The sequence below is a fragment of the Scyliorhinus torazame genome, chromosome 18, assembly GCF_047496885.1.
Source record: "Scyliorhinus torazame isolate Kashiwa2021f chromosome 18, sScyTor2.1, whole genome shotgun sequence".
NCBI lineage: Eukaryota > Metazoa > Chordata > Chondrichthyes > Carcharhiniformes > Scyliorhinidae > Scyliorhinus > Scyliorhinus torazame.
Genome location: NC_092724.1, coordinates 79,780,410 through 79,795,848, shown reverse-complemented (window position 1 = coordinate 79,795,848; position 15,439 = coordinate 79,780,410). Strand labels below are relative to the sequence as shown.

At 49.0% G+C, this 15,439-nt stretch overlaps 1 protein-coding gene across 1 annotated transcript; it reads right to left on the bottom strand.

Annotated features, from left to right (window-relative positions):
- Positions 1 to 5,428: 5,428 nt before the first annotated feature.
- LOC140395328 (histone H3.3A) lies at positions 5,429 to 9,797 on the bottom strand. Its single transcript, XM_072482957.1, has 4 exons — positions 9,684 to 9,797; positions 7,065 to 7,203; positions 6,313 to 6,466; positions 5,429 to 5,788 (listed from the first exon to the last, which is right to left on the bottom strand). The coding sequence occupies exons 2-4, from the start codon at positions 7,190 to 7,192 to the stop codon at positions 5,660 to 5,662; spliced, it is 411 nt and encodes a 136-aa protein (XP_072339058.1). The 5' UTR covers positions 7,193 to 7,203; positions 9,684 to 9,797; the 3' UTR covers positions 5,429 to 5,659.
- Positions 9,798 to 15,439: the final 5,642 nt, after the last annotated feature.

Below are 15,439 nucleotides of genomic sequence, written 5' to 3'. Positions count from 1 at the left end.
CTGGGCACACCCACCATCGGGAACATCTTCCCTGTCTAGTCCTGTTAGAATTTTATAAGTCTCTGTGAGATCCCCCTTCATTCTTAACTCAAGTGAGAACAATCCTAATCTATTCAATCTCTCCTCATACGCCATCCCTGGAATCAAGTCTGCATTCCCTCGAGAGCAAGAACATCAAGCCTCAGAAAAGGAGACCAAAACTGGACACAATATTCAAGGTGTGGCCTCACCTGTACAATTGCAACAACTCATCCCTGCTCCTGTACTCAAAACCTCCCGCAATGAAGGACAACTTACCATTAGCCTTCTTTACCGCCTGCTGCAACTGCATGCTTACCTTCAGCGACTGCTGCACAAGGACATCCAGGTCCCATTGTACATTCCCCTCTCACAATTTACAACCGTTCCTGTTTTTGCTTACAAAGTGAATAACCTCACTTATCCAAATTATACTGCATTTGCCATTGATTTGCACTTGCCCAACCTGTCCAGATCATGCTGTAAGATCTCTGCATCCTCATCAGTTTTCCCTCCCATCCAACTTGGTATTGAGATGTTACATTTTATTCCAACATCCAAATCATTAATGATTGTGAATAATTTGGGTCACAGCAGCTCACTAATTTGAAAATTACCCATAATTCCTACTCCTTGTTTCCTCTCTTGCCAATCAGTTTTCTATCCACCTCAATACACTTCCAATCCTTTAATCTTATGCGGGACTTGTCAAACGCCTTCGGAAAGTCCAAATATACATCAACTGGCTCCCTCTTGTCACTGTACTAGTTACATCTTCAAAGAACAAAGAAAAGTACAGCACAGGAACAGGCCCTTCAAGCCTTGCTGCCCGACTAAACTAAAATCTTCTACACTTCCTGGGTCCGTATCCCTCTATTCCCAGCCTATTCATGTATTTGTCAAGATGCCCCTTAAATGTCACTATCGTCCCTGCTTCCACCACCTCCTCCGGCAGCAAGTTCCAGGCACCCACTACCATCTGTGTAAAAAAACTTGCCTCGTACATCTCCTCTAAACCTTGCCCCTCGCACCTTAAACCTATTGATTCCCTAGTAATTGACCCCTCTGCCCTGGGGAAAAGCCTCTGACTATGCCCCTCATAATTTTGTAGACCTCCATCAGGTCGCCCCTCAATCGTTCCAGTGAGAACAAACCGAGTTTATTCAACCGCTCCTCATAGCTAATGCTCTCTATACCAGGCAGCATTCTGGTAAATCACTTCTGCACCCTCTCTAAAGCCTCCACATCCTTCTGGTAGTGTGGCGACCAGAATTGAACACTATACTCCAAGTGTGGCCTAACTAAGGTTCTATACAGCTGCAACATGACTTGCCAATTCTTATACTCAATGCCCCAACCAATGAAGGCAAGCATGCTGTCTGCCTTCTTCACCTGTGTTGCCCCTTTCAGTGACCTGTACACCTAGATCTCTCTGACTTTTCTTGAGGGTTCTACCATTCACTGTATATTCCCTACCTGCATTACAACAAAGAACAAAGAAATGTACAGCACAGGAACAGGCCCTTCGACCCTCCAAGCCCATGCTGCCCGACTAAACTACAATCTTCTACACTTCCTGGGTCCGTATCCCTCTATTCCCATTAGACCTTTCAAAATGCATTACCCCACATTTATCAGGATTAAACTCCTCCTGCCATCTCTCCGCCCAAGTCTCCAAACAATCTAAATCCTGCAGTATCCTGACAGTCCTCATCGCTATCCGCAATTCCACCAACCCTTGTGTCATCTGCAAACTTACTAATCAGACCAGTTACATTTTCCTCCAAATCATTTATATGTACTACGAACAGCAAAGGTCCCAGCACTGATCCCTGCGGACCACCACTAGTCACAGCCCTCCAATTAGAAATGCACCCTTCCATTGCTACTCTCTGCCTTCTATGACCTAGCCAGTTCTGTATCCACCTTGCCAGCTCACCCCTGATCCCGTGTGAGTTCACCTTTTGTACCAGTCTGCCATGAGGGATCTTGTCAAAGGACTTACTGAAGTCCATATCAAGTTAGTGAGACACAACCTCCCCTTCACAAAACCATGCTGCCTCTCACTAATACTTCCAGTAATATCCCTACCACTGACGTAAGGCTCACCGTCCTGTCGCTCCTTGGATTATCCTTGCTACCCTTCTTAAACAAAGGAACAACATTGGCTATTCTCCAGTCCTCCGGGACAGTGAGAATCCAAAGATTTCTGATGTCATAGAATCAAAAAATTTAGTGCAGGTCATCGAGTCTGCACCGGCCCATGGAAAGAACGCCCTATCCAAGCACACATCTCCACCCTATCCAACCTTTTTGGACACTTAAGGGCAATTTAGCATGGCCAATCCACCTAACCTGCACATCTTTGGACTGTGGGAGGAAACCAGAGCGCCCGGAGGAAACCGACATGGGGAGAACGTGCAGACTCTGCAGTGACCCAAGACAGGAATCAAACCTGGGATCCTGGAGCTGTGAAGCAACTGTGCTAACCACTGTGCTATCGTGCAGTCAAAAATGTCCATGGTGTATGCCAAAGATTGCAATGTTTTCAACTGTTGGGTATGTATTGCTACTCCCACCCACTCAGGGAGTATTCCCTTTTTGTCAATCCCTTTTAGAATTTCTGAAACAGCAAAATGGCACATCTTCAAAGCACCCCCCATTCTTCCCAAGCTCATGAGGGAGCCGTCACATGGAGAAAGAGTCCGTATGTTTGTCGTCATCACCCGAAGCGACTGGAAATGGGATATAGTAATTCCACCCACTATTTTATTGTAAGTAGGGCTTACAAATGTATTCCAATGTTAATAGAGGCCGCTCTCGGTTCTTCCCCACTGACAGGCCTATGATTCTACCGATGGTGGAAATTTCTCAGGCCACTGGTACCCAGATGTTGCTCACTTTTCAAGATTTCCGCCGAAATGCTAGCTATCCGTACTGTGGCCTTGCGAACTCGAATGGCTCTTGATTACATTCTCCCCGAGAGAGGTGGGACATATGCCCCGATTGGGTCAGAACGTTGTACTTTCCAGACAGCTCTGAAGAGATCACAGATTTGAAAAAACGCATTCAGAAGGTTAAAAAACCCAAGCAACCGGAGTCCAGCACCCTTTGGGGTTGGGTCACTCGGGTCTTCAGTGGTGCAGGGCTTGGTCATATTCCTTGTAGTCGTTTTTGTTTCTGATGGATCAAATTTCCTGCATTGTAAGTGGAATCTTTTCTTTGTGGAGACTGATAACTGCGTCAACATCCCTCTTACGCTGAACAAGAGGTTGTTAACTGGGCATACCGGTACTTTGAGGCATCCAAGATGAAGAAAATCCAAGTTTCCCACCTTTTCTCAGATGTACCCACATGACAGATGCAATCTGACAAGAGCACTGCACGTTCATAGCCTGCTACTCTAATTCGGTAACAGTTCACACAAAAAAATAAGCAGAAGCCGTTTGCAGACATTTTGTTAAGACAAAATACGGAATTAATCCTCTGCATTACAGTATTTCCGACTAGGTTCCTTCGAATGTTGCCAAAATTTTAAAACTGGATTGTGAAATCAGAAAGGCACAACCAGGACGAGCTTCAGCAATGGCCCTGGAAATCAGCTGAGCATACCAACAAAGACCAAGGATCAGCTCCACCATGCTGTCAGCTGTGCCCGACTTCCTGTAGGAAGCTCAACCTCAGTAAACAGATTTACTGACTCAATATCCACAGTATGTAACTATACACCCCGATACTGAACATTGAGCACTGAATAGCCACCAAGTTGTGCCTTCTAGTTAGCATTTTAGCTCATTTGTCACATAAAAACATTGTAATAATCACAGTACAGCAAGTCAACTGGTTGTGGTTTTCATGTACTTTAATGTAATTTTTTTTTACAATTTTACACCAGATCCTGAAATGAGTGTAGAACAGTATGTAATCATTTCACCAGACTGTGCCCCTTCCTGGCTTCCCAATGTCATTTACAAGACACCCAAAGCCATGCAAGGAGACATCATCAAAAAACAATGGTTCCCCATTCTGAGGGCCATCACAAATGCTGCAACAAATTGAAGCTAGGTTCCCATCAAGCAACTGCAGTCGCCCAATGAAAGTAACTGGAATATTATTTTCTTTGTGGAGACTGATAACTGCGTCAACATCCCTCTTTTACGCTGAACAAGAGGCTAAGAGCAGTGAATGCATGGCAGTCAACATCCATTTGTTCAGGCCAGGGCAATACATGAAGCAGACTACAAATATTCTCCAGGCCACGTTTGAGGACAAGGTTACTTTAGATGGCAAAGTGGTCCCAAGTAATGGTCCAACAGGAATTAATGTAGCACCTTTACCCTTCCTTGGATGAGACCATTCAGGGGGGGGGGGGGGGGGAAATCATGTGGAATGGGAGCACATCGTTGTCACTCCCTAGCAAATTGCCCTTGTACCGATGTTACTCAGAGGTCTACACTGGGGCCCAATCTTCAACCATCAACCAAGTGAAAACCCCAATACTAGCTGCACAAACTCCTTGACACCACTGAGGTGAAAAAGCCCCCTTATGTTGATAAACAGCAACACTGCTGCAGTGTCAGAAGGGCTGAACCTTGCAATGCTGAGCTTAATCCTTTGGAAGTATTCTGGGAAAAACCTCATCTATTGGCAAAGTGCCAAGATCCGTCCCATCAAACAGTATTGTCAGCAACACCAAGTACAGTTAAATATACCTTTGTACACCAAAACAATACTACCACAATCTACCTGTAAGTTATTGTGACAGGATAAGACAGGCAACTGCATTGTTGCAATCACAGCCCATGGGATATCACCAAAAACTAATGCAATATAATTCCCAGATGTACAATCAGCCCCCAGTATAAGCAGGAACACATCACAAGGGAGCAGCATTTTACCATCTCCAACAACGAATCCCATTCAGCAAACTAACAGCTAAACATTCAGTTATGAGAACTGCACAGACTACCTATTCAATCCAAAATTCAAACTAGCCCCTATCTGCATTATCCCAATGAGAACAAAAAGCAACGAGTCCATAAACAAGTTAATGAGACGAATTAACAACTTCCCCCCCAAAAAACAAACAGATTGATAACGTGAAAAACAATGCATAAATAGGTAGTAGCTGCCAAGCTGTACACTCCAGCTTGATGTACAAAAGATCAATGCAATTTACTTGGTGTAAGACTGCATCAATTCCTCCTGAGTTACCAACGGAATGACACAATATTTAGGAAGCATTTTTCCCAGTGCATTCCTTTCAGTTGACTAGTACAAAATGCTCTAGGAAATAGTCTGATAGAAAACTCAAGCATAATACAAAACAAAAAACATAACTCAAGTGCTTGAGGAGCAATGGGGATTTTCCACTGGCACCTCATGCGAATGACAAGTGGAAACAGATCTGTTCCAATTTAGCCACGGTTTAATTTATTTTGAAGATTACAGTAAGGGCTCCCCTCCCAGTTTAACCACCCACCCTATTAAACTTTAGAAAATTTAATAAAAACAGTGAATACCACATATTCCATTTGCACATTTTCACTCCTTAAAAGTCCATACCCTGACAATATCTGTAAAATCTGTTATATTAAAAAAGGTCCCGCTTTCCATTGCTGATGGAACGAGCATTCTCCAATTAGGCTCTTTCGCCACGTATCCTGCGAGCTAGCTGAATATCCTTTGGCATGATGGTTACTCGCTTGGCATGGATGGCGCACAAGTTTGTATCTTCAAAGAGACCGACCAGGTACGCCTCACTTGCTTCCTGTTAAACACAACGTTGTACATTTCATATGGGGGAAAAGCATCAACTTTAACATATAAAATTAAAACACTCAGTTTTGATTAAGCTGCCCCACCATTTTGCTCGTGTTGGATTCAGAATACACACAAAGCACCAACAACCTTTCAACTTAAGTCATAAACTTCACTGTCAACCAGACTTTGTTCAAACCATAACACCATGGTATGCACGGTTGATCCTGTTCTCCCCCCCCCCCCCCCCCCCGCCCCCCCAATGTCGGTTTTCTCATACAACTCTGCATAAAGACATTGGCTTCACCCAGTTGGGACAAACAGGTTATTGTTGTGCTGCAAATTAAATAATATTTCCGAGTAAAAAAGTATATTAAGAGCATTTATCTGGATCACTGTCACACTGGATATCGTCCAGGAGCCGATAAGAGCAATTGTCCATGCAGTGCATCTGATTCAATCTTGATACGGAGGATGTGGAGTCCACCTGCAACCCCACAGTACATAGCCACCCCTGCAGAAGTAACTACCTACCTGTAGTGCACCAATCGCAGCACTCTGGAATCTCAGATCAGTTTTGAAATCCTGTGCAATCTCACGCACCAGACGCTGGAAGGGCAGTTTGCGAATCAGCAACTCTGTGGATTTCTGATATCGTCTAATTTCTCTCAGAGCAACAGTGCCAGGCCTGAGTAAAGCAAAAACAGGTGACGGAATAAAATTTCCAAATTCTATGTTAGAACACGGTTGATAATGGGAACAGTTGTGATAGGTTGTATTACAGTCCAATCTCAAGACTATTCATTGAGAATAACAGGCTCAAACATGGCACTAACTGCTGCTCTCTTCACAGATACTGCTCAACTGTTGAGTGCTTCCTGCATTTTTAGATTACAAACAGATCAGACTTCAATTATGACAACTGAAAACTCTTGATCCATAGGAACAGGATTAGGCCATTCAGCCCCATTGAGCTTGTCCTAACAGAAACCATCTTTGTGGATAGGCACTAGAACAAAACAAGGCGAGGTATAAAAGCAAATTCTCACAAGATAGTGTGAGGATGTCTGTATGAAGCACTCACTCAACAAGGCAGGACATGAACACTGTCTCCATCAATGGTCATTGTCCAAAAACAAGACTCGAAAAAACGAGAAACAGACGAGCTGCATTCCAGCAAGGAAAAACTTAACAAATCATCAGAGTCTCAAATTCCACCAGATTTCACTTTAACAAATTCTAAGCAGCGAATTGACTGTAGATTTGCATTGTACCCATTTCAGTACCTGTAACGATGAGGCTTCTTCACTCCACCAGTAGATGGTGCACTCTTTCGTGCCGCTTTGGTTGCCAGCTGTTTCCTGGGTGCTTTACCCCCTGTAGACTTACGGGCTGTCTGTTTTGTTCGAGCCATGTTGCTTTAAGCTGTCACAGAGATAACGAGAACCACATAAGAACAAAGTATTTTTCTCAACCGCCCTCAACCAAATGTCACAAATGATGAAATATTGCTGGGAAGCAGGAGGGCAAAGCGCAGAGTGGGGGTGCATTAGGGGCAGGTGGTTTGAGGGGCAAACGGGGAGGCGAGGGCAAGGGGGGGAGGCGAGGGTAAGGGGGGGAGGCGAGGGTAAAGGGGGGAGGCGAGGGCAAGGGGGGAGGCGAGGGCAAGGGGGGAGGCGAGGGCAAGGGGGGAGGCGAGGGCAAGGGGGGAGGCGAGGGCAAGGGGGGAGGCGAGGGCAAGGGGGAGGCGAGGGCAAGGGGGAGGCGAGGGCAAGGGGGAGGCGAGGGCAAGGGGGAGGCGAGGGCAAGGGGGAGGCGAGGGCAAGGGGGAGGCGAGGGCAAGGGGGAGGCGAGGGCAAGGGGGAGGCGAGGGCAAGGGGGAGGCGAGGGCAAGGGGGAGGCGAGGGCAAGGGGGAGGCGAGGCCAAGGGGGAGGCGAGGCCAAGGGGGAGGCGAGGGCAAGGGGGAGGCGAGGGCAAGGGGGAGGCGAGGGCAAGGGGGAGGCGAGGGCAAGGGGGAGGCGAGGGCAAGGGGGAGGCGAGGGCAAGGGGGAGGCGAGGGCAAGGGGGAGGCGAGGGCAAGGGGGAGGCGAGGGCAAGGGGGAGGCGAGGGCAAGGGGGAGGCGAGGGCAAGGGGGAGGCGAGGGCAAGGGGGAGGCGAGGGCAAGGGGGAGGCGAGGGCAAGGGGGAGGCGAGGGCAAGGGGGAGGCGAGGGCAAGGGGGAGGCGAGGGCAAGGGGGAGGCGAGGGCAAGGGGGAGGCGAGGGCAAGGGGGAGGCGAGGGCAAGGGGGAGGCGAGGGCAAGGGGGAGGCGAGGGCAAGGGGGAGGCGAGGGCAAGGGGGAGGCGAGGGCAAGGGGGAGGCGAGGGCAAGGGGGAGGCGAGGGCAAGGGGGAGGCGAGGGCAAGGGGGAGGCGAGGGCAAGGGGGAGGCGAGGGCAAGGGGGAGGCGAGGGCAAGGGGGAGGCGAGGGCAAGGGGGAGGCGAGGGCAAGGGGGAGGCGAGGGCAAGGGGGAGGCGAGGGCAAGGGGGAGGCGAGGGCAAGGGGGAGGCGAGGGCAAGGGGGAGGCGAGGGCAAGGGGAGGCGAGGGCAAGGGGAGGCGAGGGCAAGGGGAGGCGAGGGCAAGGGGAGGCGAGGGCAAGGGGAGGCGAGGGCAAGGGGAGGCGAGGGCAAGGGGAGGCGAGGGCAAGGGGAGGCGAGGGCAAGGGGGAGGCGAGGGCAAGGGGGAGGCGAGGGCAAGGGGGAGGCGAGGGCAAGGGGGAGGCGAGGGCAAGGGGAGGCGAGGGTAAAAGGGGGAGGCGAGGGTAAAAGGGGGAGGCGAGGGTAAAAGGGGGAGGCGAGGGTAAAAGGGGGAGGCGAGGGTAAAAGGGGGAGGCGAGGGTAAAAGGGGGAGGCGAGGGTAAAAGGGGGAGGCGAGGGTAAAAGGGGGAGGCGAGGGTAAAAGGGGGAGGCGAGGGTAAAAGGGGGAGGCGAGGGTAAAAGGGGGAGGCGAGGGTAAAAGGGGGAGGCGAGGGTAAAAGGGGGAGGCGAGGGTAAAAGGGGGAGGCGAGGGTAAAAGGGGGAGGCGAGGGTAAAAGGGGGAGGCGAGGGTAAAAGGGGGAGGCGAGGGTAAAAGGGGGAGGCGAGGGTAAAAGGGGGAGGCGAGGGTAAAAGGGGGAGGCGAGGGTAAAAGGGGGAGGCGAGGGAAAAAGGGGGAGGCGAGGGAAAAAGGGGGAGGCGAGGGAAAAAGGGGGAGGCGAGGGAAAAAGGGGGAGGCGAGGGAAAAAGGGGGAGGCGAGGGTAAAGGGGGGAGGCGAGGGTAAAGGGGGGAGGCGAGGGTAAAGGGGGGAGGCGAGGGTAAAGGGGGGAGGCGAGGGTAAAGGGGGGAGGCGAGGGTAAAGGGGGGAGGCGAGGGTAATGGGGGGAGGCGAGGGTAATGGGGGGAGGCGAGGGTAATGGGGGGAGGCGAGGGTAAAGGGGGGAGGCGAGGGTAAAGGGGGGAGGCGAGGGTAAAGGGGGGAGGCGAGGGTAATGGGGGGAGGCGAGGGTAAAGGGGGAGGCGAGGGTAAAGGGGGAGGCGAGGGCAAAGGGGGGAGGCGAGGGGGAGAAGCGAACGCGGATTATGGGAAAATACAAGCCATAGTTGAGTAGCAGAAACTTTCACTTCTCTCTCCCAGTCCGCTCTCTGCTGCCGTTACCTTTGTCCCGAGCGCTGTGGGACAAAGAGTGTTATTCTCGATTCCACCGCCATTTTGTCTCAGAGACACTGGAGTTGATCCCGGCATAATTTCACCTTCCCACCAATTAAACCAGCAGCAAAAACTGCCCCGGGGCCATCAACACGCACGGAATATAAATCCTCCTCCCACCCCTAAAAACCCGGTCTATTTGGCGATCTGCAGTGGCCATCCGCCCGCCAGCAGCACTTACCTCCTCTTTCAAACCCACTCGCCGCTCGAACTCGCTATAGTCCGCGAGCCGAGGCCAATCTCGCCATTTATACCCCGGACGTGCCGACGCGGTGACGTGACGTCGCCCCCGCCGCCACCCAAGGGGACGAACTTTCCTCCGATTGGTCGCAAATCATACCTCTGATTGGTCTTTAAACTCGCATCGCGATAGGTCCATTCTCTCGAAATGAACCAATCAATTGCAGGAGAAATGCTGTATTCTGATTGGCTCATTTCAATGTGAATTTCGATCCGCTGTCTGGCTCCAAGGTCGGGCAGTCAGGGAGAGGAGCGGAGCGGAGCGTCAACTCAACTCCCTCAAAACTGAGCTATTCCGTGCGAAAACAAATTGCCTAGAATTAGAAACACTGCGTAGGATTTGTTTCGTAAACATTTCACAATATGCTCCAAAAGCTTCTTTTCACTCCCTCACCCCAACACCAACTCAGTATAATCCCCAGTGCACTCCCCATAATGCACTATAATCCCCGTATACTCTCCATAACCCAGTATAATCCCAGTTCACACTCCAAAAACCAGTATAATCCCAGTACTCTCCATAACCCAATATAATCCCAGTACACTCTCCATTATCCAGTAAAATGCCATTACCCTCCCCATAACTCAGTATAATCTAATTGCCCTCTCCATAACCCAGTATAATCCCATTACTCTCCTCATTTGGGCAGCACGGTAGCATAGTGGTTAGCACAATTGCTTCACAGCTCCAGAGTCCCAGGTTCAATTCCCTGCTTGGGTCACTGTCTGTGCAGAATCTGCACGTTCTCTCCGGGTGCTCCGGTTTCCTCACACAGTCCAAAGATGTGCAGTTTATGTGGATTGGCTATGCCAAATTGCCCTTAGTGCCCAAAAAAGGTTAAGTGGGGTTAAGTGCCACGGCGATCTCCGCGAAAACTGGCGGGCAATCCGGCAAAAGTTTGAAATCTTCCTGCTGGCAGCCAAACTAGAAGACCTGGCCGATCCAGAAAAAACAGAGCTTCTCCTCACCATCGCCGGTACCAGAGCAGAAGAAAGCTTTAAAAAATTCAAGTTCTCCAAGGGGCAAAACAGGAGCGACTTCCAGGCAGTCCTGGACAAATTCGGCAAATACTGTCAGGAAAGCACACTCCAACCAGCAAGGAAAGATAAGAGAAGCGCCAGTACTCACCTCGAGGCCGAAATCCCAGAGCAGAGAACGATTTTGGTTGGCGGCCATCTTTCTAAAGGGACTGCACTTGCGCAGTTGCGCGATCACAAAAACGGCCATCAGTAAAGGAACCCCAATCTGCGCATGTGCAAACGCCTCCTACGTCTACGTCACGCGCGTCATGACGGCAGAGGCCCCAGACCATGCCCATTTAAAGGGGAAACGTCCCAAATCAAAAAAATAATCTTTTAAAGCTGTAAAACAACCTTCCTTCACCTGGGATGACAGCACAATGCCTCAAATTGAACCAGGAAATGAAACAGACCTTCGAAGAACTCTGCAACAAGCCTACACCCAAACCAAGTCCGATTCCGACTTCCCGCAGACCAGTGACACCGAGGACCTGAGGGAGCCTTTTCGAGTCGCTGTTATAACAAAGAACAGGCTGTCCCCGAATCAAAACCACCAGCCACTGTTGGTGCACAGCATTGATCCAGGCGACGAGTGATGTGCCACCCTGACGATCAACCAGAATCAACCAGACTTGACTTATGAGTTTTACAATGTTGGACTCTTTGATCTGTTCTGTTATCCTGTTTCATCGTTCCAGTAGTTTGTATATAATGTTCATTTCGTTGTTGGTGTGACAGCCTATTTCTCGGCACCAGGCACCTTCCTGTGTAAATACATTAGACTCATGTACATAGTCATGTAAATAATCAAGGGAAATGTGCATACCTCCGTCGTGGTCACTCTAACTTGAAGGTGTACCTGAGATAAAGACCCTAGCTGTTCGAGTGAAACCCAGCAGAGGGCAGCAGAGCTGCTGATTGGTATTGCAAGGGAAATTTGCATACCGCCGTCGTGGTCACCCTAACTTGAAGGTGTTCCTGAGCGAAAGACCCTAGCTGTTTGAGTGAAGACAAGCATCCAGCAGAGCGCAGTAGAGAGGAGCTGCTGATTGGTGTTGCAAGGGAAATTTGCATTCCTCCATCGTGGTCACCATAATTTGAAGGTGTAAGTAGGGCTTACAAATGTATTCCAATGTTAATAGAGGCCGCCCTCGATTCTTCCCCACTGACAGGCCTATGATTCTACTGGTGGTGGAAATTTCTCAGGCCACTGGTACCCAGATGTTGCTCACTTTTCAAGATTTCCGCCGAAATGCTAGCTATCCGTACTGTGGCCTTGCGAACTCGAATGGCTCTTGATTACATTCTCCCCGAGAGAGGTGGGACATATGCCCCGATTGGGTCAGAATGTTGTACTTTCCAGACAGCTCTGAAGAGATCACAGATTTGAAAAAACGCATTCAGAAGAAGGTTAAAAAACCCAAGCAACCGGAGTCCAGCACCCTTTGGGGTTGGGTCACTCGGGTCTTCAGTGGTGCAGGGCTTGGTCATATTCCTTGTCGTCGTTTTTGTTTCTGATGGATCAAATTTCCTGCATTGTAAGTGGAATCTTTTCTTTGTGGAGACTGCGTCAACATCCCTCTTACGCTGTTAACTGGTTGTTAACTGGGCATACCGGTACTTTGAGGCATCCAAGATGAAGAAAATCCAAGTTTCCCACCTTTTCTCAGATGTACCCACATGACAGATGCAATCTGACACGAGCACTGCACGTTCATAGCCTGCTACTCTAATTCGGTAACAGTTCACACAAAAAAATAAGCAGAAGCCGTTTGCAGACATTTTGTTAAGACAAAATACGGAATTAATCCTCTGCATTATAGTATTTCCGACTAGGTTCCTTCGAATGTTGCCAAAATTTTAAAACTTGATTGTGAAATCAGAAAGGCACAACCAGGACGAGCTTCAGCAATGGCCCTGGAAATCAGCTGAGCATACCAACAAAGACCAAGGATCAGCTCCACCATGCTGTCAGCTGTGCCCGACTTCCTGTAGGAAGCTCAACCTCAGAAAACAGATTTACTGACTCAATATCCACAGTATGTAACTATACACCCCGATACTGAACATTGAGCACTGAATAGCCACCAAGTTGTGCCTTCTAGTTAGCATTTTAGCTCATTTGTCACATAAAAACATTGTAATAATCACAGTACAGCAAGTCAACTGGTTGTGGTTTTCATGTACTTTAATGTAATTTTTTTTTACAATTTTACACCAGATCCTGAAATGAGTGTAGAACAGTATGTAATCATTTCACCAGACTGTGCCCCTTCCTGGCTTCCCAATGTCATTTACAAGACACCCAAAGCCATGCAAGGAGACATCATCAAAAAACAATGGTTCCCCATTCTGAGGGCCATCACAAATGCTGCAACAAATTGAAGCTAGGTTCCCATCAAGCAACTGCAGTCGCCCAATGAAAGTAACTGGAATATTATTTTCTTTGTGGAGACTGATAACTGCGTCAACATCCCTCTTTTACGCTGAACAAGAGGCTAAGAGCAGTGAATGCATGGCAGTCAACATCCACTTGTTCAGGCCAGGGCAATACATGAAGCAGACTACAAATATTCTCCAGGCCACGTTTGAGGACAAGGTTACTTTAGATGGCAAAGTGGTCCCAAGTAATGGTCCAACAGGAATTAATGTAGCACCTTTACCCTTCCTTGGATGAGACCATTCAGGGGGGGGGGAAATCATGTGGAATGGGAGCACATCGTTGTCACTCCCTAGCAAATTGCCCTTGTACCGATGTTCCTCAGAGGTCTACACTGGCACCCAATCTTCAACCATCAACCGAGTGAAAACCCCAATACTAGCTGCACTGAGGTGAAAAAGCCCCTTATGTTGATAAACAGCAACACTGCTGCAGTGTCAGAAGGGCTGAACATGAACCTTGCAATGCTGAGCATAATCCTTTGGAAGTATTCTGGGAAAAACCTCATCTATTGGCAAAGTGCCAAGATCCCTCCCATCAAACAGTATTGTCAGCAACACCAAGTACAGTTAAATATACCTTTGTACACCAAAACAATACTACCACAATCTACCTGTAAGTTATTGTGACAGGATAAGACAGGCAACTGCATTGTTGCAATCACAGCCCATGGGATATCACCAAAAACTAATGCAATATAATTCCCAGATGTACAATCAGCCCCCAGTATAAGCAGGAACACATCACAAGGGAGCAGCATTTTACCATCTCCAACAACGAATCCCATTCAGCAAACTAACAGCTAAACATTCAGTTATGAGAACTGCACAGACTACCTATTCAATCCAAAATTCAAACTAGCCCCTATCTGCATTATCCCAATGAGAACAAAAAGCAACGAGTCCATAAACAAGTTAATGAGACAAATTAACAACTTCCTCCCCAAAAAACAAACAGATTGATAACGTGAAAAACAATGCATAAATAGGTAGTAGCTGCCAAGCTGTACACTCCAGCTTGATGTACAAAAGATCAATGCAATTTACTTGCATTGTATACCTCCGTCGTGGTCACTCTAACTTGAAGGTGTACCTGAGATAAAGACCCTAGCTCTTCGAGTGAAGCCCAGCAGAGGGCAGCAGAGTGGAGCTGCTGATTGGTATTGCAAGGGAAATTTGCATACCTCCGTCGTGGTCACCCTAACTTGAAGGTGTACCTGAGCGAAAGACCCTAGCTGTTCGAGTGAAGACAAAAAGCATCCAGCAGAGCGCAGTAGCGAGGAGCTGCTGATTGGTGTTGCAAGGAAAATTTGCATACATCCGTCGTGGTCACCCTAACTTGAAGGTGTACCTGAGCTAAAGACCCTAGCTGTTCGAATAAAGACAAGCATCCAGCAGAGGGCAGTAGGGAGGAGCTGCTGATTGGTATTGCAAGGGAAATTTGCATATCTCCGTCGTGGTCACCCTAATTTGAAGGTGTACCTGAGCTAAAGATCCTAGCTGTTCGAGTGAAGACAAGCATCCAGCACAGGGCAGCAGAGCGGAGCTGCTGATTGGTATTGCAAGGGAAATTTGCATATCTCCGTTGTGGTCAACCTAACTTGAAGGAGTACCTGAGCTAAAGACCCTAGCTGTTCGAGTGAAGACAAGCATCCAGCAGAGGGCAGTAGAGAGGAGCTGCTGATTGGTGTTGCAAGGGAAATTTGCGTACCTCCGTCGTGGTCACCCTAACTTGAAGGTGTACCTGAGCTAAAGACCCTAGCTGTTCGAGTGAAGACAGGCATCCAGCAGAGGGCAGTAGAGAGGAGCTGCTGATCGGTGTTGCAAGGTAATTTGCATACTTCCGTCGTGGTCACCCTAATTTGAAGGTGTACCTGAGCTAAAGACCCTAGCTGTTCGAGTGAAGATGCATCCAGCAGAGGGCAGTAGAGTTTAAAGCTTACCAGGCCCGACCCCTGGACACACAGGCCCGCAGACCCCACAATGTGGCTGCGTGCCTGCCGGCACCGCTCCCTTCAGGCGCTTCATCACCTTGTGCCACTCGTGGGGGCCACCATCTTTAACCCAGCCCGATTCGTGCGACCTGTGGGGGCGACCATATTGACCACCATCTTCAGCACCATCCGACACGTGCGACTGATGGGACGGCCATCTTGGTAGCCGCTTCCGACCCAGCCCGACACGTGCGACCCATGGTGTCCGCCATCTTACGACCCCGATAACTCCTACCACGCAGAC